This window comes from Onychostruthus taczanowskii, unplaced genomic scaffold (genome assembly GCF_017590055.1).
Source record: "Onychostruthus taczanowskii isolate IOZ18803 unplaced genomic scaffold, ASM1759005v1 scaffold45, whole genome shotgun sequence".
Lineage (NCBI taxonomy): Eukaryota > Metazoa > Chordata > Aves > Passeriformes > Passeridae > Onychostruthus > Onychostruthus taczanowskii.
Genome location: NW_024502014.1, coordinates 4,675,897 through 4,702,378, shown reverse-complemented (window position 1 = coordinate 4,702,378; position 26,482 = coordinate 4,675,897). Strand labels below are relative to the sequence as shown.

At 40.2% G+C, this 26,482-nt stretch overlaps 1 protein-coding gene across 1 annotated transcript in view; it reads left to right on the top strand.

The window, feature by feature from the left end:
- The first annotated feature begins 4,513 nt into the window (after positions 1 to 4,513).
- Positions 4,514 to 26,482, top strand: part of NYAP2 (neuronal tyrosine-phosphorylated phosphoinositide-3-kinase adaptor 2) — a 124,911-nt gene continuing 102,942 nt past the window's right edge. Inside the window, exon 1 of the mRNA XM_041414426.1 lies at positions 4,514 to 4,728. Coding sequence (XP_041270360.1) covers positions 4,523 to 4,728 — 206 coding nt within the window. The 5' untranslated portion in view covers positions 4,514 to 4,522. The remainder of the gene's footprint in view (positions 4,729 to 26,482) is intronic.

Genomic DNA, 26,482 nt, shown 5'->3' with positions numbered 1-26,482 from the left:
GATATTTTGGGGATCCTGATGTGAATAAGAGAGAATGGCATGTCAGAATCTTCACATGTAGCACTGCTTGGATACTGTGATATTCAGTTGATTACTCATATTCTGAAATCAATATTTTTGCACACTGATCATATGAAAATGAGGTGGTTTGATCCAAAATGCTGCATACGCGGCATCAGAGCAGAGAGTTAGATCAGAAGTAAGGTATGCAAGTGTCCTGTGAAACACAGTGCACTCTGCTCTCACAGAAATTGTATCTGAATCAATACAATGATCTTGAATTTAGTTATGCAAATATTTTTAGGTAAACCAGGAAAGGGGCTGCTTGTCCTTGTCAGTAAACCAGATGCATTGGCAGGGAAGGAAAAAAAAAAATCTTTCTTGCTTTACTCCTCCCATGCTGACAGCTGAATGCACGAGCTGTGCCAGTGTGAGCTCTGGTCTGGGGGTACCTGAAGGGGCAGGTGTCAGTGAGAAAGATGGGTATGATTGTGGCTTTTTCTCAGTGAGGTTTCACAGTGTTAGTCTTTAAGACGCAAAGTGTACATGATGGAGAGCTCCTTCTTTGTGTCCTTGTGCTCAGCCAGATTTTCAAATATGTTCAGGGAACAGTCAGATCCAAGTTCCCCCAAACAGTTTTGTTGGCTTCTCAGTATGTTAGCTTCAATAGCTAAACTCCAAGGCCTTTCCTCTGCCCTGTTGTCTCCTTTTGTTCCTTCACAATGAGGAGGGGAAAAGAAAGGAGTGTCTAAAGAATTTCTCAAGTGGTACAACTGCCAGTTATAATTTTCCAGGACTGCTTGATTTCAGAAAACAAAATGCACTGAAAGCAGCTTGATTACAAATACATAGGTGACTGCATGTAGTCCTTGTTACTGGCTAACAAATCTCTGACCACAGTGTGCATGTTAGGGATACCAGAATCGTGGGGCCTCAGCTTACATGACTTATTTAGCTATTTGCATTTGCACAGTTTTAATCAAATATGAATGTACTCAAACAGAACCCCTGTTTGTGTCTATATCTGCCCTGACAAATGGTTAGGAATTGCTCACTGCCTGAATTTACCAGTCATCACAACCTTTGCTCAGAAGTTGGTAGTGCTGTCCAGCCATTTTCCAAGGAGAGGGACAGGCAGGCACTGCATGGGACTCCAGGGGCCATATGTGTTTGCAGCCTGTTGTAGCTATCGAGCACATTTATTAAGGTAACATATTCTCTGAAATGGAATTAATACCTGTAAGTAAAATTGGTCCTGGTGTGCTGCCCAAGGAATAATAAGACTGTAAAAATATTTACAGTAGTTAATTAAGCTTTTTGCACCTGCTGTTTGCATTTTTAATCCCTGTTTAAGTATAGCATGCACAACTGTTCACTATTAGTAAATGTAGTGAGAATGTAAAATACCACATACATGGGAGGTACAATGGATTTGAATCTGAAAATGCTTGCTGTTTGCACAGAGGCTTTTTGGAGTTAGTGCCATAAGAGCAGGTTCAAGGTTCTGAAATATCTGTGTTTCCCCTGCTACCCCCAGGAGTACCCCAAACTGAATTTGGTGCCACAAGAATGCAAGTTCAGTAGCTACAGTTGCTCAGTACTTCTGTGGGATTGGGTCCCTGTTAAGACAAAGAATAGATCTTGCTCTATTTAGGGAATAGTAAATTTTTGCATGCATTTAATCATAAAAATGGGTAGCAAACCAGAATATGAAGTCTCTCTTCAGTTCATTAAGCAGAATAAGGGATTTTTATTTAATTCTTTTGCTACTGGAATGACCTCATCCTCCTGTTTAAAAAATAAGCATCATAATGCAAGGAGATTCAGCATATCCTTAACTGTCAGCTCATTTCTGACCTCCAAAAATAAAGGAAGAAATGAGAGGAAGACATGCAGTATCGTCACAAAAGACAGTGTAAAGCATATCGTGTCTTGGGGAAAAAAGGATGAGAACTGCATTTATTGAAACCCTGTTGAAGTTATCTTCAGTATAAAATTTCCCATTATATTTCAGAAGTAAACCATGGTCACTGAAGAAGTCAATGACAATACTGGCATGCAGGTCACTAGGATGAGATTTCTCTGTTGTGCAGGTTTATTTGAATTTAATCCAACATATGCTGAAACAAGTTTTTACTAGAAGTCAAAAATACACAATAAATAACAATCTACTGGGGAAACAACCCAGATTTTAACCATCAAAAGCAGATGTCGTTTCAGGAGTTTAGAGAAAGGGGAGTTAGAGCTGTCTGTGCTGTTAGCATTGCTTTTAATCTTGTAGCCTTCATGCTATAGAGAGAGACTCAGGAAGGGGCTTTGATATCTGGCCTTACTTTTCTTGATCACCAAGGTTAGGAATTAGTCTGAAATGATGTCTGCTGAAGAATCATAGCATTCATGGTGTCTATTCAGCTCACTACCAGCTTTTCAACATCCTCCTGTGCAGACAGTGTGCTGCTTATGGTGAACATAGAGAATGGTTGAATGCACATTCCAGCCCAGCAGAGTTCTAGCCAGCTCCACTGTCAGAGCTGTGTGAAATGGCATGCAGGCACATTGGGCTGCACTAAGACCTCCTTCACTGCTTTTACCCTGCAGGGATTAGTAGGAGATGCTTATACTCATGCTTGAAAATGCTTAAAGGTCACTTCAGTGACCCTCAACATCAGCCTTATTTTCATGTTCAGGCATAGTTGATAGAAAAGGTTGTTCTTGGAAGGCAGGAGAGGTAATAGGAGAAGACCCTTTGCATCCTCTGAGTCTTCATGATTTTAACAGTTGTGTTACCATTGTACAGAAATAACTTTGATATGCAGGCATGAGAGAAAAAGGGGAAATTATCGGTGTGATTTTGAGGTATTTAGTGCCTGAAACTAGCTGCTTGTTGCCATTGTCACTTCAAAATTTTGCCCCAATCAAAACATTCAAGGGCAGAAATATATTTCCCTACTCTTTTCATCCCTTGCATTTTCAGACTCAGAGCCCAGAGCTGAAGGCCCAGAGTGGACTTCTAGAATCCTTAAGATCATTTAAATTTATTTATTTTTAATCAGTGCCAACCTAGATCAGAATTTTACTTCTCCAATTATGTAATAAATGTTAGAAATATAACATTGTACTAAGAAATAGGGGAAAGATTTTTGTCACTGACTCCACAGGAGCACTGCCCCTAAAATCTGTGTGCAGACAGGATTCTTATTACCTATTCAATAAGATCCTTTCTAACTGTAGTGTTGGCATGTTCTGAGGCCAATTCCAAGAAGCCACGCATCCTTCTTCAGGGAAGGGAGGAATGCTGTAGCAGTGAATAAGCAAATGTGCCTTAGAGAGCTGAGTTCAGCTGCCAGCTCTGCCAGCAAATCACTCAGAGACTCCTGCACCAACTCCCTGCCTGGGGGATGAGGGCTTCTCAAGGGGCTGTGTGCAGGTAATGCCACTCAAACTTGTAATGCTTCTGGACCTTACAACAATCAGTATTTAAAATAAAATGGAACAGGCCTATCCAGCACAGACTTTAGAGAGAGACAGTCTGTCGCTTGAAATTCTACCTTGCCTTTAGTCTTCTGTAGTATTTACTGATGTATCTATTCACTGGAGCTCTTGCAGCTCCCAGGAGTTCTGTTGATGAATGGAAAACCTTCAGGGCCTTTCTGTAGGCTTTTCTGCCTGCCCGCCACAGACCCAGGAATGACCCAGGGGTGTAAGTGTTTCTGCTCAAAGGTATTTAGCTGAGGATGCTGTAAACTTCAATGTCTGTCATACCTCTGGAATACAGATTCTTGGTGACATCAAGGGTCTGTTCTGAAGGTCCCAGCTCAGCTGGGCATTCCTGTCCATTCTTGGATCTTCAAGCTAACAAGATGTTGGGCAACAGATGACCAGGGCTTATGGGCTCATATCACATTAATAAGAAATACAAGAATATATGTCACAATATTTCTTTCTGAATTTTGAGCCTGAAGAATGCTTTTAAGTTTTTTGTTTAAAAAAAAAAAATGGAACAATGCTTTTCACCTGAACTTTAGAACATCCTCCAGATATTAGGAACTTTTTCTAGTAGTCAGAATAGGATTTTTTTTCTGGTAATCTGCTCTATTGTAGTCTTATCTAAACTGTAAAAGAGGACCTGTTGTCCTGTGATGGAAGCCTTCTCAGTTAAATTCAAACTGATATTCAGGATGGCAGTGTTTATGCAACTGTTGGGTACTAGGAAATGGGAAAGGGTAGAATAAAATATTTTTGGGCTTTAAACAGTGTAATCTTTTGGATCTGCATTGCAAGAGAAGAGGCTCTTGTTTTTGTCTCCTCTCATCTCGAGTAATGTTGTTCTGTGTTCTGAATTTCTTTGTTTATTATCCTTTAAATGGGAAAGTCTGAAAAATTGTCTCTTACGGAGATGTTAATTACAACTGACACTATCTTACTGTCATAAACCATAAGCTATTTTCCTACTGATTGAGGTATTATGTGTTTTTCAACCTGCAGGAAACGTTGCTTTCCTTTGTTCATTATCTCCTGCAAGATGATGAGTTCTAATCAGGAGGAGGTCACTTTGGGCGCTTTTCTCCAGTATATTGAAGATATGGGGATGAAGGCCTATGATGGCTTGGTCATACAGAATGCATCAGACATTGCTCGAGAGAATGATCGCATGAGGAATGAAACAAACCTGGCTTACTTGAAAGAAAAGAGTGAAAAACGCCGAAAGCAAGAAGAAGCAATAAAACGGTAAATATTTTGATAAAAAGATGAGTGGTCTGGCAGAGTAATGGAAAGCAAGGGATTCAGATATGGTGAATGTGTGTAGAGCAGTTGATTTCTAAGCTGGCAAAAGCAGCACAGACCGTTGGCCTCTGTCAGGCCTCTAGCACGTGTGGTTTATATTGTGTAGACATAGTTTGAGCATGTGTGGCATCTTGAACAGGTGTGATTTGTAACAAAAAGTTTGGGTGTTTGGAATAGATGTAAATCTAGTGACAAATGGGTTGTTATCCTCTTAGGGCTTTTAGATGAACAGATTATACTTTGTGCAAAAATGTATTTGTGTGTGAGCACGATGGGGACAGTCTCACAGGTCAAAATAGACTCTTCTTTAGTTTATGTTTTAAATCTGCTAAATTTTCAAAGCTTTCTAACTGGTGTCTGAGGTTTTTTTTAAAAGAAGCAACTATTATTTACATTTTCCTTTCAATTCTCTAATCTCTGAAGTCAGTAACAATATTGCAATCACTTACAGGAAAATGGATCAAGCCCCTGATGGGCAGAACCCTATAACAGCTCTTTTTGAACAATTCCATTGATTTTAATTGACAGTTAATGAGAGGAGCACTTGCATGACCTGGTGGCTTGTGCCAATGGATATCAATGAAATCTCTGCAGCCTCTTGGAGAGGAAAAGAAGGTTGAATGGAATAGATATATATAGATATAGATATATATATATATCTATATATCTATAGATATATAGATATATATAGATATAATATTTGCCAGTACAAAAAAATTTATTTTCTTGAGGTGAAGGTAAAATTCTGTAATAGAGGTAAATCCTCCACCCAAATCTTTACCTTTTATATGTGAATGGATGGCTTGAGCATAAACTGATAGGAGGTCCTTTGAATTTTTATCCCCAGCATGATTCTTCTGTATTTCTGTTTAAGTGATTAAATTTTATGCTATGTCTTGGGTACTGTACACCCAGGTATAACAGACATGCTGTGCTGTGAACGCTCGAGCAACGCCTCGGTAGTCTGATAATTTTGATGGAACATTAAAAGGAAAAGAGCAGCACACACAGTTTGAGAGAGAAGAGAGATGAAGGAATTTAAAGCAAAAATATGGCTGCTTTATGTTCCAGGAAGTGGAACTATTTGGATTGTCAGCAATTTCATTGGAGCGATAAGAATAATGTGAAATTAAGGTGAATACAGCCAATTAGGTGGTACTCTGGCTAATCTGCTTGCACATACTTTTATATGTGTGACCATAAAGGTTACTAAGTACCAGAACAGATTTTGTTATGAATAGTTTTCTTGGACATGAGAGAGTAACTTATGTGCCTACCTGGTTCTTTATAGTCCTCTGGCCAAGCTTCTCTACCTCATTTGAATAGTAGTGACAGTATTTCCTACAATGTGTTTGGTTTGTGTGGTTTTGTTCATTGATCCTGGCAAAGCTATTTGATGAAGAGCTCTGGAGAAGTACAGATGATTTAGGGCTGAGCCAAACCATGAAATTCTTGCCCACACTCAACTGAGATCAATGAGAACAGAATATTTATCCTCAGTCATAGAGCCAGAAGACAGGAAGTAGAGGGCCAGCAACACAGTGGGCTTATTAGAGGAACAGCATGTATTTGCATGTGGTTTGGAGATAACATTTCCTCAATACAGTGCTCTTCTGTAGGAAACTGTTTGCAGTGATCCCCTCTGATCCCTCCCTGCAGGCACACAGTTTGTGGTGATTGGGATGGGGCTGGCCCAGCCTCATCCCCAGTGGCACAGCTGTGAGCAGCAGGTGAGCAGCACTGACAGCAATGAGCCATGGAGTGCCCAGGGGCACTGACCAGCACCAAAGGGAGCAGAGGGCACACAGGGGCAGGGCATCAGCATGAGGGGATAAAAGGCTGGGACAAAGAACAAGAAGGGCAGCTGCTTGCAGCCTTCTGCAGGGATGTGATGTTCCTCTGTATGGGCAGACACCTGAAGCCTTCTGATGTGGTAAGGTGTTACTGTGTATGGGCAAATGCTTAAAGCTTTGTGAAATTGTATGTTGATATTCTGTGTGTCATGGCCATCTCGACTGGGGCATATGCTGTGGCACCTCCCTACTTGGCTTATCTCAATAACACTGCGGGGAGAACAATATCTGCCTGAGGAAACAATGTAGGAAAACATCTCAGAAAATGATGAAAAGCACTTTCTTTAAGTCTTTTTTGCTTTCTCCCATGTAAACTTGGAGAGGTAAAAAAAGATACTTGAGATCAACTTTTAATGGGAAAAACTAAAAGCAGTAGCAGACCAAGGGAAAATACCTGATTTGACTAAAGGAACCATGATGTCTGAAGTCACTTAGGCTGATTGCAATTGAGTTGGCTCCCTTTAGTAACCTCTAGAGATTTATCCAAGACTGTGCTGTCTATTGAAATGCAACAGTCAGGAAAGGTAAAGTAGGAACATTGATTTCTTCTTTGCTCTGCACTCTATTCTTTATGCCTTTATCTTGTCTTGGTGGGTATTTTTATTATCCCTAATTCCTGAGAGCGTGGCCTAGATAGCAAGGGGTGCACATGTGCAGTGGTAACTGCTACCAGTCTGGAGACTTCCAATAGCTGAAAACAATCTCCTTAGCAACAAGAGAGTCATCCCCTGCAATTAACTGCAGGTAGATTTTTGGGAAGGAGAGAGAGTTCCCACAAATACTCTTCTTTTGCATGTGAGAATCAAAATAAAGCAGCCAGAAGCCTTTGGCACCTACTGAGAATTACCTGCTAGTCCAAATATTAAATTATTTAGAAGCTATTCAGTTTTAGTGTTCAGATGTCCTCTATTAGAAGAAGGCTGTGTGTGTATATTAACAAGATAATAATGAGTAATATATTGTCTAATAAAGTGGTGGTATCACACACAACACTATTTAGAAGCAGCTGTTATTTACCTAAATCATCTCATAACTATGCTGAATGACTAAAGTTCATTGAAATGCATTAGTCTGAGCAGTCTGGAAACAAGATCTGAGAAATGACCTAAAAAAAAAATGTTTGATCGTACATTTTGCTTTCCAAAGGCTACATTGGGCTGTTTCTTCAGTAGCACTGATGTACCTTCCGTCTGATTGCTGTCTCATGGTGTCTGCCTCTGATAAGTTAATTGTGGGGAAAAATGTATGGATCCATTGTACGTTGCGGGAGATAAACACAGCGTATTGGATTGGGAAAAATAAAAGCAACTAGTCTTTGTCTAATCTTGCTGGGCTGAGTCAGCTGATCTGATCTGAATTTCTGACCTAATTTTAGTATGGTTCTCAGCGCTCATGCGGAGAAAATAAGGTTAATGTGCTGATTAGTAGCTGAGAGTAGGGCACAATAAATACGTATGTATATAGCACATAATGTATAGATGATTTTTCTTCCATCTTTTATTCATCTGGTCTAATTACATGATCGTTGTCTATTCAGGGAGCTGTGTCCAGATTAAGAGAAGGTGCTGGCATAATGCCCACAGAGCCTGTAAATTGCAAATAAAGTTATGGAGCAGTATCATTTTCACTGGCAATACCATGGGATGTACATTTGCCATGATACAACAGCAGCTGTAGGCAGCATTTCTGGGAACAGAAGGTAGATTTGCCTCGCTGTTGTGGGTGCCAGGAAAAAGGTGAGTATTTGGAGTTTATATAGGGCATCTGCTGGAATTAGCAATTGCTTTCTGACTCATCCATAACTGACGTGCACATATTTAGATACTTTATTATTGTTTTGTGTGGATACTTCACCAATGTTTTCCCTTTTTAATTGCACAAATATGAAAACTTGGGAAGAAACAAATAATGAATCCTCCTCCTTTGATGGCTCAGACATGTTGCATAAATCAGAGTGCATGCTTTCAAAGGTCTGGCTTCTGTTTTTTGTGCATCATTCAAGTTATTGTCAGAGAAGTCATTTTCACTTGTAACACTGTGAAGATGTGATTACTCCACTGTAAAGCTGGTAGTGTCAGTGGGCATGAATTTCTGCCTGCCAAATCCTGGACTTAGTCATGAAAATATTTACTTCTAATGGTTTTCCTTACTTGTAGCTCCTTCCCAGGATCTAAATGGCTCTATGGAAAGCCTTGCTTGTGCTTGTATCCAGACAGATGCTGTCAAGAGGAGGAGCTTTTAGGAGCACTGTTGTGTGCTAAAGCTAGCAGAAATGGGCCAGCCAACCAGTGGCAGAGTTAAGCTCTTGTAGTAAAAAGGAATTGTAATGAACAGCTGTCAACATAACCTCTCCTTTCTTTGGCAAACCAAGTACTGAAGACTAACCCATCAGCAAAAGTAAGATCATATTTTTCTCTTGCTTTTTTTTTTTTCTTTTTTTGAAGGGGTTGTGGAAGTAATTTAATTCAGGTATTATCTTTCTGTAGTCTTCTGTCATTCCTATCCTTAGTTTCCCTCATGAACAAGACGTAAATTATGTGTCCTTTAGCTAAAAGTTGTGTTATCAAGTGTGGGTGTCAGCAAGAAAATATAAAAAGATTTCTAAGCATGGGATTATTCACTGCCAAAACCCTGTTCAGCTGAGAAAATGTGTGTAATCTTAGACTACATGGACATGCTGAAGAGTTTTTACCAAAATATTTTTACCAGAATAAAAAATAACCTAAAATAATTTCATTATGAACTTAATTTCTAAAATTTTGTCTTGAAATCAGAACAATACTTTAGGTGAAGGTATTTTCTTCTTTTCTGAATGTCTGTCTGTAGCTGAAATTCTGTGTAGTAAACTGTGTCTTCTAAATTTGCAGGAATAATTATGCTTGCTAGATTACAGTATGTTTATAGCCTGACCTCAAAAAAACGGTGAAGGAAGTGAGTTAAATATTATGGGTCATGGTGAGAGCCTCAGCTGAAATACCTGTAAACACTTTATTGAAATATTATACATTACAAGCTTGTTAGCCCATTGTTTTTGGCTCGGTGTGTTGATGTAAGTTGTGGGGTTTTTTTGTTAGGATTTCTGTTTTGGGTTTTTTGTGTGTTTTAGTTTGTTTTGGGCTTTTCTATTTGTTTTTGTTTTTAATTTAAATCTGAGTTTACTTGGTGAATGTCATTTTTGGATATGAGGTCAGTGGTACGAGCTCCTTTGATCAAAATGTCTGTGCTATGAGGAAGCTTAACTGGGGCACTGTTGTTTTCTTTATCTTCTTTCTGGACATGTTGCATGCTCATTTCATCCTAGATTAAGTTATTGCTCTGATATTACTGTTATGGTGGAAATGGCTGATGAGGTGTGATAGAGACTAATTTTTCTATGATTTCAAAACCTTTTTCTCATGAAAATATCCTGCTGTGTCTTTTGTAATTGGTTGAATGTAGAAAGGGTAGCATTAATAGTTTGGTTTTTTTTCATCAAGAGTAAGAAAAATGGTTGTGAAGTGAGTGACCTCCAAATGTATTTTTGTTGCTTTTAAAAGTAAACAGATGTGATGATCTAGCCAACAAATCCTCCCTTCCAAATGCTCATATCCATATGGTTGCCTGTATTATTGCCACCCAAAATAAACAACAGACACAATGCAAACTATTTTATATTGCTGTTGCTGTTATTCTGACAAGTTTTATTTTAGAACAGTCATGTGATTAATGTCATTTAAAATTTACCATAGAGGCTGATATCCAGCCTCACAATCCAAAAGACCAAGGAAATAAAGCAGAAATCATTATCAGTTTGCGATCTAAATCTTGGTGTTATTTTCAAAAACTGTTCCATTTTAAAGCTTTTGCTTATAACTTTACTTCTTCTCAGGAAGTTTACATGGTTTCCTTCCCTTCATTGTTCCACAAATTGCTCAGATATTATACTGATCCACTATGGTAGGTGCATTTTTTTCTCTCAGGATTCATTTGGGTTATTTAGAAGCACTTTAGGAGTATGGGGTCATGGAAAGTCTGGAAGGCTTCTAAAGGGGTTCCAGAGCCCAGTGGAAGTGTCTGGATGCTGTTGGTACTCCCAGGGCTGCCTGCCCACCTGTGTCAGTGGGTGAGCTGGCCTGGCTCCAAGCCCTCTGGCTCTGTGCTCCCATCCCAGCTCCAGGCTGAGCCACCCTGGAGCTGTGCTGTACCGCTGGACACAGCCCTTGGCACACTGCTGCTGAGAGATCCTGGGGGCTCTGTGGGTCTTAATGGACAGTTTGTAGCCATTTGTTCCCACTTCTATTTCCAGTCTCTTCTCTCACTATCTTTTGATTACTCATCCACTACAGGATGTAGTTAAAATTATCCTGCATTTCCTCTAACCCAAAAGTCCTCTCAGCAAGAGATATACATGTAGAGCTCTAGAAATAGACATATTTTGCACGATCCTGTAGAGTTCTGGTGGTGCCATTATATGGAATCAAGGGTTTGCATTTGTTTGGAAAATGTCTTCAAGTACGTTACAAAATTGAAAAGAGTAGATTAGGATTTAATTAAAACTGTTGTTATGAAGACTGGATAAAAATAAGGAAGACTGTTCTCAAGCATACCCAGATAAAGTTTTTATAACTATTTTAGGATGGACTTCATTAACAGGGGAATACATTCAGTAATGCAGCACAATTCATATGCAAATTAAAAGCATTGATCTGTTCTGGCTCAAGTTTTCCAGTAACCAAAAAGTGCTCCATGCTGAAGTTCATTGACCCCTGACAAATTTTGTAAATGCCTGTGACCCAAATTTAGAGCACATGTTGCAACCTGGAGGACAGATACTTGAACAAGAAAACATGTGAAAAGAAATCTCACAACCCATTGTAGCAAAATTGCAGCTAGCCATGGTCCTAGGCACTGGGAACACACAACCCAGTCTGAGAACCCAGTAAACTGATGCTTGTTGCCAGCATTAGAATAGCAAGAGTGAATCTTTCTGTACCTTCAGGAAAATCCATCATTTAACAATAGCTGTTCATAAAGTTGAAGAAAAACAAACGTTTCCTTTGAGCAAAATAGCTCAGTTCATTGCTCTTTTCAGGGCCATGAATCACAGCTGTATTTGGCTGGATTTAATATTAATAAAGATTGCTTTAAGCCCCATCCAGCTGGCAGGCATCTGTGCCCTTTGCATGTTCTCCTCAGCACCCTCCTGACAGGCTATGCATACTTCTAGTTATTCATTTATTTCTATTCTTTCACAGGGAAACATAGTATAGCACTCGATTATTTAGTTGGGATGTTTACTTCCTTAGCCAGAAGTAGAGAGTCTGCTCTTGGGCGTGTCCCTGGAAAAAGAGAATGTCACACCACTTCTGGAACAGAAGCATCAGATGAATGGCATCTTGTTGTCAAGTTATGCTGCATCAGTGGCTAAAATTTGTATGAAAAGAGGAATATGTATGTGCACTGATTAGATTTTTGTGTGATTTGGATTAAAATAGGTCCAAGGAGAGATTAGAGAAGAAATGGATTACAGAGACATTATTAGCTGTGGGTTTTATAGATAATTTGAGAATGCTTTTATTTTTCCTTCTGGCTTTCTACTCTAAGTTGCAATCCTAAGCGAAGTCAGTTAAAAATAAATATAGAAGCAAATAAATGCACAAAACTCTCAACACAAAAAGCCCCCCATGACACCAACCAACTAAAAAGGCTTTTGTGTGGTGTGTCCTGAGCACAGGGCCTTCCTTCAGGAAGAGTAGAGCCCTTGGGAGAGCCCTGCTGGGCTGGAGCCCCCTGCGAGCTGCCAGGAGCCTGGCAATGAGCAGAGGGAGCTGCTGTGGTCCCACAGAAGGTGGGAGTCAATGGAATTGGTTATTTCCCTTTTTATTGCTCAGCAGCCAAGGACCCCAAATGGAAATTAGATTCCTCTGAAACACTAACCCAGTGCAGAGGAAAGACAGCTCACAGCATGAGCTGAAATTGCACCCAACAGGTGACTAAAGGGGCACCTGAGGAGTTAGGGGTCTGCTCATTTCCTTCCCTATATTAGTGAAGCACAGAATGAGCTGCAGTGTGTCCCCAGTGGTTGTGATGAATTATATCCAGCAGTTCTCTCTGAAAGCTGCAGAGGAGCAAACACTTCCAATGGACTCCAGCAGATGTTTCTGGAATGTGTCAAAATCGAGAAGGCCAAAGGCAGCTAAAACCCACAGAAATATTCCTGCCAATGAGTGTGTTTCTTGACAAAATGGTAACATTTTAAAAGATCAAAAATGAGAGTGACAGCAGGGTTTTCCATAAATTAATAAGATTTACCTGTGTTTAATCCATTTCTCTTTTTGGTGGATTATACAGGGTGCATCTCACCAGTAGATCCTCTGTGAGCTGAGGGCACTTTAGTTATTGAGATCACATGTTGGAGCCATTAAGTGAATTGCTTTGAACAGCCTTCCCCTGAATGCCAGGGCAAATGCCGTATTTCATACCCTTAGCTAATTTCATGCTGTAATTTAATTTCAGAAACATACTTTTAATTGAATCTTTAAAGACAAAAGGAAACTGCTGAGTCCTTTACTACTGCAAGAAGAGATTATTCTCTAGATGGGCTACATTTTTAAACAATCTCCTATAATTAAACACAAAGTTTGTTTTGCTTCTCTGTGTGCAGCTATGGGGTAGCAAATTCCTGCTGTTTGCAGAATGCTTATGGCTAAAGGAGAGGTATTGAGGAGTGTGAGAAGTTATTTATCTTATGCTCAGTTTTGTGACTCTGATGTGAGACAATCCTGCAGCCATCCATAATAAGTAAACCAAGAGAGGCTAATTAAAAACATAGTCTGCTAACACTAAAATCACATTAGTAGGAGTCTGACTGGTGATCTCATTTTTCTAATTTTTGGTGATGAGATGAATTTGAGTGAGATATTAAAAATTTTGTCATTAACAAAACTCAATAGTGCAACAAAATCAGTTATTTTCATCCTGAGACTACATCCAATATTTTAGTGGTTAGATTTTGATATTCATTTTCTGTAGGCAGAGAGATTCAAAGTAGTTTCAGTAAAAATTCATATTATCTGTTATGTAATTTTGTTGTGGGAGAAGCATCTTGATTGGATCAGTAGTGATGTAGGTCTTCAATTTTTTGGACATCCGATTAAAAATAATAGCAATCGATGCTAAATGCTGCTCACTCTAATGGAGAGGAAATCCTGGAGCATCACTTTATGCTTTAGTACTCTGATTCCTTGAAATCAGCAAGTGATTTGCAATGGAGATTTTCCCTTTTATTGCTATTGGAGAAAAATCTATAGTATGTGCTGGAAGGGAGATGTGTAGGGGTGCAGTAAAAAGCATAAGGTTAAAAAAGAGAAGAATCTGAAATTAACCCATGAAGCCCCAACAGAGTATCTTCTAATGAGAGGAAAGAACAAAGACAACATCATGATCTTTCTGTGCTGAGAGAGCTCTGCACTTCCATGTGCCCTGAGCTGGTAGCAATTACAGGCTGAATGGTGCTGTAGGACTTGAGAGCAGCCCCTTATAAGAGATGGGCAGAAATAGGGGTATGGTGAATCTATCTGGCTTTAACTAAAAGAATTTTTATTTGGTTTTCTGGTAGGAAGGAAATACTGAGAGAATCAATTGTCCTTTTCCAATATAAGTTATCCCTTTTCAGGCACTTCTACAAACATGGAGAAAAAGGACTGACTTTTATTAAAAATTTCAATTACTTTGAGATCTGTCTACTTTTACATAATTGCTCAGAAGCTTGGGCACTCACTTTTTATGGCTAAACTCTACGGTTAGGCTCCTTATAAATTATTGTCTAGAGTCTCTATCTGAGATTATTTCAGGACTTGATTATCTTTTCTGTGAAAGCAGCAGCACACAGGAATATCCCCTGTATGTGCATTAAACACTGAAGGCCGTGATATGCCAGAGGTCTCTAAACATTTTATGTCAGATCCTGACATTGTAGTGAGGTTCCTGAAAGTGCAAGAACATGCCTTGCTGGAATTGACCTCAGTCTGGTAAAACAGTCCTATGGCTGCCCCTACGGAAACAGAATCCCTCAATAAACCTGCCTTTGGGTTGCAAGTAGCTCCAGCTACATTCCATCACCAAGTTAGGAATGGCAGCCCATATGATGCAGCTCTTCATTAGCCTGCTGTATTAGCAAGCTGCTTAATTTTGGTAGCAGATGTTAGGACTCTGATGATAAAATGCTACCTCAGCTTCGGGAACACCTTTCACAGAAATTTCCTGCATTGAATGTCAGCCTGTGTGTGGATTACCACATTAAGAAATGCAATGAGTGAATTTTAGGGTTGATTTGACATGATTTTTATTTCACTGGAACAGCTATCTCCCATTCTCCCTTCCAGTTGTAAGTGACTAAAGGACTCAAGAAGAAATTCAAAATTCTTGATATTTAAATGGACAAATATTCATGTGCTGCAGTTTATGCCAAAATGCAGCTGCTATCGAAGATTGAACTGCTAGTGTTTGTTACATGGCTATTGTTCTGAGATTAAAAGGTTTTTCAGCACTTTATCATAAATATAATTTCAGAGATAATTTTAATTGTTTCAGCTCTATATCCAGACTGTTAGGCAAAGCAAACTGCAGGGTTATTTTCCTCACAAAATCACATTTGTGCGTTGCTGATCTGAATTGCGCTGCCTCGGTGCCGAAGCGGATGGGAGCCGCATTTGTGCTCGCCATGGCAACCCCTGGCTCACATGACACATTTGGCTGGTGCAGACCAAGAGCTGCATGGCTTCCTGAGCACAGAGCCACACACACCAGTGGCCGTGTGACTGCTCCAGCCCAGGCAGATCCTTAAAGGGAAACTGGCTTTGAGCATCGCTGCTTTCACCTGCATCATCTTGCCTGCCTTGCTTCTTCTCCTCTTAGATGATGTTTTGAGCATTTAAAAAAGTGGATGGAGGTTAAAAAGGCTTTGCTCATAGCTTATTTTTTTCCCTTCTGTCTGTCTTTCAATGGGAAAAAAAAATCTATGTGTGAAGATAAAGTATAGTGGGTTTTTTAATTATGATTTTTAAAAATTAGATATGAAGGAGCTCTTTGCAGTTGAGTGAACTACACTGAATATATTTTCCTGGAAACCTTTGTTGCTCTCACCTCCTAGATGCCACCAGATTTTAGAAGAGTAAATGAGGACAGAGCAAAAAAATAACCAACCCTGATCCATTCCATTATCAACAAAGCATTTCAAAAACACCTCTGCTCCTTTATACTTCCTCTTAGACCTGATGATGATGACAATGACACTGATCTCTGGCTCCTTCCGCAGCAAAATATAGACTGATAGAAGTTTTCCCTAACTTAGCTTGTTTAAAAGGAGTTACATGCGGCATTTGATCAGGAAACCTGGGGGGCTGCAGCCTCCCAGGAATGAGTGGTGGTGTGCAAGGAGAAGTTAAGAGGTGGGGCTGGAGCTAAGCAAGACTCGGCCTGCACCTCAGGGTGCAGGAAGGGAGCAGCAGTGCAGGGCTGCCCTGGTTCCTCTGCTGTAGGGCAGGTGCAGCATATGCTGCTGTCAGTGTCATGGAAATGAGCTCCTGAAAAACTGATCTTTACTAAGACAATGGAAAGGAATCACTTTCCCCTTCTCTTTGCCACTCCTCTGTCAGATGTCTGATTGAAGTGATGCTGTATTTCATTCTTATCTAGTTGGAACCTGACGTTTTTGTGTCAAGAACTTTTTATGAGCCCAGGTACATCACCAGGTGTCTGACTGAAATGGAGAACACTGCACAGCAGCCAAACACTGTGAAATACTTCATTTGTCTTAGTTATTGCCAAAACCCCTTGAAGTTATTTAGGCTTCTGTCTGCTATGCAGATGTAATTTATCAAGCATTATAGAGAGACCAACTCCTAAGTCTATGTGAAGTTAATTTTTGTGATTTATGGTGTTGCTTTTGCACTTGAGGAAAATCTATTTTCAGTGTCCAGTTCCGGGCTGCCAGATTTTCATCTTCATTTCCTAAGTAATCAGTCAAGGTGCAAATACTGATAATTAACACTATTCAATGAGAGACTGCTTGTTCCTTCAGTTTCAAATGAGTTTATTATTTGGTTATCATTTTGGGGAAGATCTATGGTAAGGGAACAATAACCTGCTTTAGGAATTAATTTAGAGAGATACTTCTACCTAAATCAACCCCTAAACAGAGAAGCAATATTATCTTTGTTACTAGGGACACAGTGACAAAGTGTGTATCCATGCATCTCTGCCAGTGATTGTACACAGATTCTAATACAAAATCAGCCTTTAAATAAGGAGACATGTAAGGGAATGGGTAGTAAAATTCTTTTGGCAGAACAAGGTATTCTAGGTTGCTGTTTTTATTGCATTTTATGACAGTACTGATTTTTCAGCTTGTTTGTTTGTTTGTTTTTGATACCTGTTCTGATGTATTTTTAAGAGGGAAAGGAAACTTGGAGATTATGCCTTTCCAGAGAAGGCACTGAACAAAGGCCCTCTCCACTCCACTAAAATGTAGTGAAGATTTTGACAACCGCTCCCAGCAGTCTGCTGCTGCTGTGTTGTGCTGTGTCTGCAGAAAGGGAGGAGTGGCAGCAATATTTCTGCTTTCATGAACTGGCTTTTTAGATTTCCTTCATACCTACAAGTGGGATTGCATTTTCAGAAAAGATTACCACAATCAATTCTTTTCCTGAGAAACTGGCCCAAACCTCTCTTTGGTTGTAAAATTCCAAATTTCATTAATTCAGTAAACTAATGAATTTTGTTGTCTAAAGGTTTGTGTTTAAACTGCAGGTTTCTGTATTGTTTGTTTGAGTTATGGCAGTGGAAAAGGCTATTTAGGCTCTTGACAAAATATTTTGACTAGCCTCTTCCTACTTAGTCATTTGTTTGTTCTCAATATATATTTATTGTGAATTGTCTTCCCAAGAGATTACAAACAAGATGGTAGCTTTCTCTAGCTCATCTTTGCTGCTGTTAAACTGAATGCTGATGCAGGAGGTTCTGTACAAAGTGGGTTTGTTGGACTGGGTCTAAAATTTGTGGAAATAATGTCATTACAAGTACATATCAGAAAAAAAGCCCGATAACTTCATTGCAAGACATTTAGGGTTGCTAAGAGACGGAATGTAATTATCTGCCAATTTGTTTACCATTCCCAAACACTTGAAAGGGGGAGAGCTGTGGGTTGCCCTGAATTCTAAGCTATGCACAAAATAAGCTGAATGCATTTTCCTGTCAAATGCAGTTTTAAGGGCATTTGGAAGTGACACGAGAGCTTTGACCTCTGGTTTCTTCCTAAATGTCTAATATCGGTTATTGTCATGTCCCTCTCACTCTCCAAATATTCATTATATTCATTTTAACTTATAATAAAAAAAAACCAATCAAACAACCAAACAACTGAAAAAATGTAATGTATAGAAATATGCAGTTTTTCTAGTAAGAGAATTAACAACTGTGCTTGCTTGAAAATGGTACATTCTTCTAAAGTAGCAGCGTTTAGTGTTCCTGTGTTATGATGCCATTACTAATGTATGCTGATGTTAATGTGAGGTTGACCAGCATGTGTTATTGACTCTTCTTATGTCTCTTTCTCCAAAATGTTTTGGGTTGGTTTGCACTTTGAGATAAATACTGCAATTAGCATTGGGTGCAAACATAGTTTGTGCCACAATGAAGTTTTCATTTCTTGGTGTCACAATGGCTATTGTGTAGGCAATATAAGATTTATGTTATCCTAAGCTATTAAATTTCTTTGTTTTAAGGGCGTGCATCTGATAAATTAAATGTGGGCAGTAAAGAGAGAGAAGTAGAGGTTTTGCCTCTGTTTTCACAATGGTAGCTTCTTCCATTGCTTTCTTTAATGGAAATAAATATTTATTTTTAGCCAATGTGAAACCCCCCCTAGCTGTAAAATTGGAGATTTCCCACAATACTAAATGAATAAGCAGTTCTCACCAGCCTAATAGTGAGCTCAAATCTGTGTCTGTGTTCAATCAGTATCTCTGACAGTGTAGTGCTGAAGTATGTCCATACAGGTGCATTTCTGTTTTGTGGGATGTTTCTCTGGGAAGGTTGGGACAGGCTGTCCTGGAATGTGGTCTTTGGCCTCCGCACCTCACCCCAGCAAGAGCTGGGAATCTTTCTGTTTACTGAAATTCATTGGGATGTATGGATGTAAATGGTTTTACCAAGCTTTAGCAAAGCCAAACTGCAGGTCGCTTCCCCAGAAAAATTGTCCCAGAGCAACTTTATCTGCCAAGAACTTCTTTTTAGAGATTGGTCACCTTCTGAGCCAGCTCTTTTGGGAGGCACGGGAGTTTTAAGGAGACAGCATCATCTCCTTGATGTCACACTGGCTTATTCTCTGATCCATGTGGCTGCAAAAGTATTGGTTTAGTTCTGATTAAATCCATCTTTTAAAGTCTGCATCAGACACAAGAAGGCTGCAGGCACACTGGCCTGGGTCACAGGGTATTCTTTTAATTTCCAGAGGTGGAAATTCATCAGCAGAAGCCTGAATTGGGTAGCTAAAGGATGCAGTCCCAGTTTTCCTTCTGACTGCTCAGGAAGGCTGTCTCAGGCCATGGGAGCTCAGCAAGGGCTTTCTGGTGGTTGCTTCTTCTCTCCACGGGGTCCCAGGGATCTGCAGCTGGCTCCCACATGTGGCTCCAAGGGACTGCCTAAAGAAAAAGGGTGAAGTCTGTGATCCCCAGGTGATCTCTTGTGACCACACTGACACCCCAAGTGCTGTGTCTTGCTGCAGAAGTCCTTAATGTAAGGAGATGCCATGCCATGAAGGAGTTTGCAACAAACTTTCTGGTTTGTTTGGTTTGTTTTTGTGTGACAACTTTTGTTCTACTTCAAAATGAATGAATAGTTAGGAAAAATAGGGCAAGATAAGTGATATTCCTTTATACATTTCAACTTCTGGATGCTCGACTGCTGAGATGGAAAAATTCCCCCCTCCTCTCCCCCCCCCGCCTTTGTACAGAATCTCATAACTTTTTCAATATTTTTTTCCTTTAATTTTTCAGAATTACTTTGGGGTGTTCTTTGAGAGCAAGTGAAATGCAGTGACAGAAAAATAGAAAGGGAGGTTGGCTATTTCTAACCTTTTTTTGTCCATTTCATGTAAATAAGGGGATAGAAAAAGCTTTTTTCACTCTTTAATGGCAAGGCCATCAGAACTGCATATTTATTATAGACCTCCTAGCATAAAGTGCCTTGTAAATGACTGGAATGCACACTCTGGTGATGTTATTGAAACAAGGTGATGCTGTTTAGTGATTTTAGTTGATACTACTTGCAAAACCGACCTTAAGATTTGTTTTAATAAAATATATGGTTGTCCGTATTTTTATTAATTAAAGAAATGTAAATAATTGTTCAGAGCATATTAACAGTTAGTTTACACATATATTTATTAACCACAGTAGCCTAGTTCCTCAGGTCATGCATAGCAAGTATTGTTTTTTCTAGCACATCTCGTGCTGTACAGTCTCACTAAACCTCCAACTGCAAGGTCAATTCCATGATTAAATGGCTTATAGTTCAGCCTCTGTGTGAAAATTAACAACAATTTGCCATTATTTTTTGGAATAATTTTTAGGAAGTCTTTTATCATTCCATGTGTTGATTTATACCATTATCTTTTGCATTAAGACAGGATAAAGTTCTGCTTTTGGTGGAAAAATCTGTCAGTATCCCTGCTGGCCTTTAGTGAGTTTGACACATTTGTTGCGCTTTTTTGGTACTTGATTGTGTCTGTTTGATTTCACAAAGTTGTAGTAACCTGCCTGGAGGTTTTCTGTGGTGTGAGGTCAAATTCCACATGACCAGCAGAGGTGTTCACTTCACCTGAGCTCCAGCCTCAGTGCTCTCTGTTCCTGTCAGTCATTGTCCTGGATGTGTTTTATGGAGCAGAGGAACCAACAGCTGCTCAGTATTTGGCTTTACTGTTGTGCAGGGGCTGGTGTGCCTATAAATAGTGCTGCAGAGCCTCCTGCTCCCTGAGCCAGACAGCAGGGACTGTAGAGGCTGGGGGACAGTGGCCCAGGAGGAGACCTGGGTGGAAAGCTCCAGAGCTGGGGTCCTCTGGCAGCTGCAAATCCCAACACAGCACAAACTCAGGGCACAAGGCAGAGCTGCTTTTCTCAGTGTCATAGCCAAGCTTTGCCCTGTGCTCCAGAAGAGATCTGCTGCCACCTGGCATTGGCCTGCAGCTCCTGAGGAAAGGCATTTGTACAAATAAAAACACAACTACAGGAGCTTTCTTTCAATCCTTATTCACTCTGTTTAGAATAAGCATTGCACATGAGTTCAGGTGTCTGCTGGAGGCTATTAGGTTCTGTTTAAACTAAGTGAATATACTTGGTACAAGAATCAGAGGGGTTTTTTTTTGGTGGTTGAAACACATCTTTGGCTACTTACAGTAGTGTTTGTATACTGGTTGTGCAATGATCTTTACTAAACAAAGTAACATACAAAATATGATAGCTCTCAGCATATTAGCCTTTGAAACTTTGGAGCTGCCATGTAAAAGGAAAGGAAAATCAGACCTGCATTTTTAATAAAGAACTGGTACACCCATATTAGCATATGGAGACCATTTGCTTTCCTTCTATTGATAGAGGATGAAATATCAAGAAAAATTTGTGAAGGCTGGAATAATTTTTCTCTTCCTGTCTTATTTTCTTGTTTGTTCAAAAAACTACTTCCTCTAGAAAGCTCTGTCAGTCTGTCTCCTGGCTTCTTATAACAACTAAGAGTGTATTAGGCCCATGTGTATTCTAGCAGAAATACTGTATAATGTTGCTTTTTCCCTTTCTAATCTGAGCAGCCCAGCCAAGAGCATGCTGAGAGTTAGAAGCTACCTGCTTTGAAATCTGTGGGTAGAGAGCCCCATAATTTTCCCTGTTTACTAAACAGAGCTTAAGAATGGTGGTCTGAAGAAGACGAGATCAAAGTAGGGCAAAGAACAACATAAGATAAAGTGTGCAATAGTAAAAATATTCCAAGTGTTTAGAATTCTCCTGGTCTAATACCTCTAAATGCAGCAAATAATAAGCCAGCATCTATTGTCTTTTTGCTCTTTTAGATCATTAGGTAATAGCTATATATGTCATGAGAAATTTTTTCTCGGCTTCCCAGTTATGTTTTTCTTCTACAAAATAATTGTGAGGAATTGAAAAAACATTATGCAGACTTGTAAACTTCTGTTTTGTAGGATATTCTGAATATTTTGAATTTTACTTTCCAACTAAAACCAAATCAGAGTTGTTTAGTTTTGTTTGGTTGGTTTTTCCTGTGAAACGAATTTAAAAGGCGAAGTCCAAATTTTTTCTTTCGGTATGTAATTTTAAAATACTGAAGTTAAAGGTCACGTCATGTTGAAACATCTACATGTTGAAAACTTCAAATGTGACCATTGAATGTGAATCCAGTGGCTATGCTCACTTCTAAGTTATTTCTTGACCTAAAACACTACCAAAAGTGGCACAGGCTGCAGATGGCCTGGCTTTCAGCAACATCTTTCATCGTCTTCTCACATAAGGTGAGATTCTAGATTAAATATGGTAAAATGTAGGAGTTGGATGGAAAAAAAAACACAATCCAAAACCCAACCAAACTAACCAACCTACTGTAAACATTAAGCCTGCTTGCTTAAAATGCTCGTCCATGTCTTGTCCCTGCCAGGCTGTGACCTCCAGGTCCTTTGTGTTCTGTCCTGTGGCTTTGCTGTGGTTTCTGTGCTGATGACAGCAGGAAAATGTGCCAGTGTTGGCTTTCAGTGAAGTGCATGAGGAGCAGTCTCAGGGCGGTAAAAGGGGGCCTGTAAGGAGACACCTATGACAGCAGGAAAATGTGCCAGTGTTGGCTTTCAGTGAAGTGCATGAGGAGCAGTCTCAGGGCAGTAACACAGACTGAGATCATCTGAAGGCAAAAGTAGTTGATCCATGTTTATTTCAATGTGCTTTATGAACCATCAGTGATTTAAGGTGCCACTTGCTCCATAGTGTTTGTCAACCTGCTGGAAGAAACTCTCCATGACCAGAGGCAGTGAAGCAGAAATAGGATAACTGAGAAAGGCAGCAGAGGAATTGGAATTCTCAGTTGTTTTCTGCCAAAACAAAAGGAACAGGCTGGTCAGTTGTAATAGTGTGTTGTTAGCAAGTTGCAGTCCCACAATTCACCCTTTCCATTTCTTGGTTTGGGAACTGGAAACCATTTCTCCTGTGTCCTTTGTAGCATATGGAAACCTTCTGTCAATTCTCAGGAAAACAAAAAAAAAAAAAAAAAAAAAAAAAAAAAAAAAAAAAAAAAAAAAGAAAAAAAAGTGTGACATCTCTAAGAAGATCTAAGATTAATCTTTCTTTAGCAAGTTATAGTGCTAGGCTGTGCATTGAGGAAGGCCTTTTAATTTCATTGAAAGAGAAAATTGGATGCTGTTTCATTTAAAACATTTAATTTTTGGTTCTTTGCCTTGATTCCTGACCTAAGTTGAGGACTGTTAATATTAGTTATTATTTGCATACCTGACTCTATATTTTCCCCATTTTTTAGTCATGTAGATCAATGCAGGAGAGCAGATATGCATATGAAGAAAATCGAGGTGCCTGTTTGCTAAGGTAGCCTTTCCTAGACACGCTGGTTTTGGCCAATCCCAGTGCTTTGGGAGACCTGCAACCTGTAAAGTTTAGATGAACTGGTTGTTGTGTTGGCAGTTTTATGTGTGTGTTGAGCACTGCAGTTCTGGTGAGTGCAAGGTTTCACAGCACACAACAGTCACCTTTAGGTTCATTGAGCTGGGGATCTTTAGCTCTGCAAACCACAGCTATGTCCATGAGCAGATGGGGCTGATTCAGCCATTTTCAGATTAAATTTTGCACTATGCCCAAATGTAAATGTCTGTACCAATATGACCCAGGTGTTAAAGTTGTAGCAGAAGGTGCCTGGATGAGCAGGATTCCCTGAATATTTACTGTATGACTGTAAGTAACTTAGAATTTAGAAGGCGATGCAGGGTCCATATGGTGCAGGCCTGCCAAAGCTGTTGGCTTAAAAGTCAGCAGTAGCCTTAAGGTAGCTGAGGTGAGTGGAACTTGTTTAGAAGGGTGAACATGAAATGACAGCTTGACAAAGAAATGCATTGCCTGCTATTTTTCTCTCCTTCTCTGTGAAGTCAACGCATTGATCTATTTTTAGTTTGAACTAAAACAAATTTCAGGTTGTTTAATCAAAATTGATTCTTTGCCTCCTCAGTGGCATCTTCAACTTGCAAGAATTTTCAGTTTCTTCATTGTGTGTATGAGACCACATGATACAAAGATATCTAATCTTGCTGGTTTACTACTGTGTTTTTTAAAGCTTGGGATATTTATTAGAACCAGTCAAAGACCAGCAGAGGTAATTTGATTAATAATTTGTTTGACAAGCAGTGGCAAAGTTGCTCAGATGATTCACACTCTCTGATTGCCTCACCTAAAGCTTTGTAGTTGCTTTGCTTTCACTGCTGTGTCCTCATTTGTCTCTGCAATATTTTCTGCTGAAAGAGATGCAAATCTCTTTTCCCAGTCCTTTTCATCTTCTTCTCTGTGTGCATAGGAAACAGTGGAACACCCTAATCTGAGCCTTTTGAGCCTGTGTTGGGTAATGCTTTTACAGGATGCACTCAGAGCACACTCTGAGCCCACTCACCTGACCACAGAAGGGGAACAGGAGATGCAGTTGTGCATTTTTTAGAACAAATGTCTCTCATAATCTGGTGAAGCATCCAGGAGAAAATTTAGCCTAATCCTAAAATTAGCCAGTTTTCTCCCACTGCAGTTTTAGATTCTCATTGCATACATGATTAAATATTTAATTTTCAGCCTAAAGGAAGTAATTTTGGGAATAGAGTTCTCAGCCTCTGGATTTTTATTAAAATTTTAATTTTTTTATTTATCAAGTACCTCAAAGCATCGTAAGGAGCATCAAGTACCTCAAAGCATCCAGTCTGTGACTGTTTTTCATAAAATGGGATTTCCACTTCTTGTAAAGTCTGTGCTGCTATTTTTTTAGGGCCTATCTGCCTATTCATGGAGGAAACTGTTAAGACAGTTTAGTCTTTATCCTCTTCCTTGGAGACTGATGCTTTTGATTTGTTTTTTGTTGATTTTTAATGGGAATGTGTGGTGAGTCTGTGGTCAGGTCACGCTATATCCATACAGGAAAAAAAAGCTGGTGTGGTCAAAAACCCTCCCAGTTTTGTAATTGTAATGAAGGCTTGTATGTCAGCTCTAATTGCCTCAAGTGAACCATTTCCTGGCCATGCTGATAACGCATCCTATGGAAATAACCACATCTCATCTATGTGGAATACTTGTTGAATTGATATAGTAGCTATAAAGAAAAAGAGAATGAAGCACCCACCACTGCAGAAAAAGATAAATTTTCTTCCACTTTGATTTAGTTGTATTTGTCCAGATGAGAAACTAGAAATAGATTCCAACTGGATCTATAAATAAGTAGATCTTTAATTTGTATACTTTCCCACCTTTCTCAAGCTCACAATTTGTCCTGGGGCAGTGAAGGATAACATAAATCTAATTCAACTTCCTTTATTTACCGGAATAACATTTGGGATGAACTTATTCCTGAACTGACTTTGCAATGAACCACTGGGGAAATGCTATTTTTTCATCTCTGTGTGGTTTATTTGTGAGTAGCCTGTTGCATCTTGACATTTTTAGGGTAAGAATGCTGATGTAGGGGGTCCTGATTCAGCTCCTGTTCATTATTCATTATTCATTTGTACCCCGAATAAATACTCCAGCGGCTGCTGCTTGCCATGAGCCATCGCGCTGCTGCAGCTGCCAGAGACTGCAGCAAGCAAAACAAAAGGTCACGAGCACCCCAGGTTTTTTGGCACTGCCGCAGCAATCCTTCCCCACAACTGCATAAGCAAGCAACAATTACGGCACAATCAGTGCCTTCCTCAGCCCGGCACCGCCGTCATTAGCGGCTTTCTGCCGTGCGGAGCCGCTCCAGCCCAAGGGGAATGAAATCCCACCTGAGCTATTCCTTCGGCTGATGCAGGCGGCAGCTGCTCGCCATGGCCGGCTGGGGACGAGCATCCCTGCCGCTGCTCGCTGTGGCAGTCCTGGGAAGGTGTGACAGGCTGGGGACGAGCATCCCTGCCGCTGCTCGCTGTGGTCCTTGGAAGGTGTGACAGGCTGGGGAGGAGCATCCTGTGGCTGCTCGCCGTGGTCCTGGGAAGGTGTGAGCGGCTGGGGAGGAGCAGCCCGGCCGGCGCTGCTGACATCGCGTGCGATGCGGGGAGCGCTCGGCACGGCAGGGCCCCGCTGTGTCAGACCGCTGCTCACTGTCCCGGCAGAGCTTATCTCTAACAGCACCGGGCTCTTCAGTGCTCCTGACCCCTCCTTCACGCTCGGTCAAGTTTCATCTGGCTCTGGGATGCTCGGGAAAAGAGGGCACGGAGAGGAGTTTCCTTGTGCCTCGTGAGCGCTGCGAAAGGGACAGAGCTGAGCAGCGCCTGGATCGGGAGGGATGCAGTGATAACGCCTCCATGTGCCTCTGGCATCAAGCTGGAATTGGGTCAAGAGCAGCAGCTTGCTCTTGTGGTGTTTGTGAGCGTGATGGAGAGAGACCTGGATGCTTGCTGCAGGTTTTTGCAAGCTTCTGTAAAGTTTGGGTGCCATCAAAGGAACTTCAGGTCCAGCCCAGTAGGATAATTTCTGTGCTACCTCCCATGCAGAAGACTTGTACATATACTGATAAATTCCTTTCAGACTCCTTGGTTAAACAGGCTATAGAGCAACATCTTCAAGAAAAGAGGCTATGTT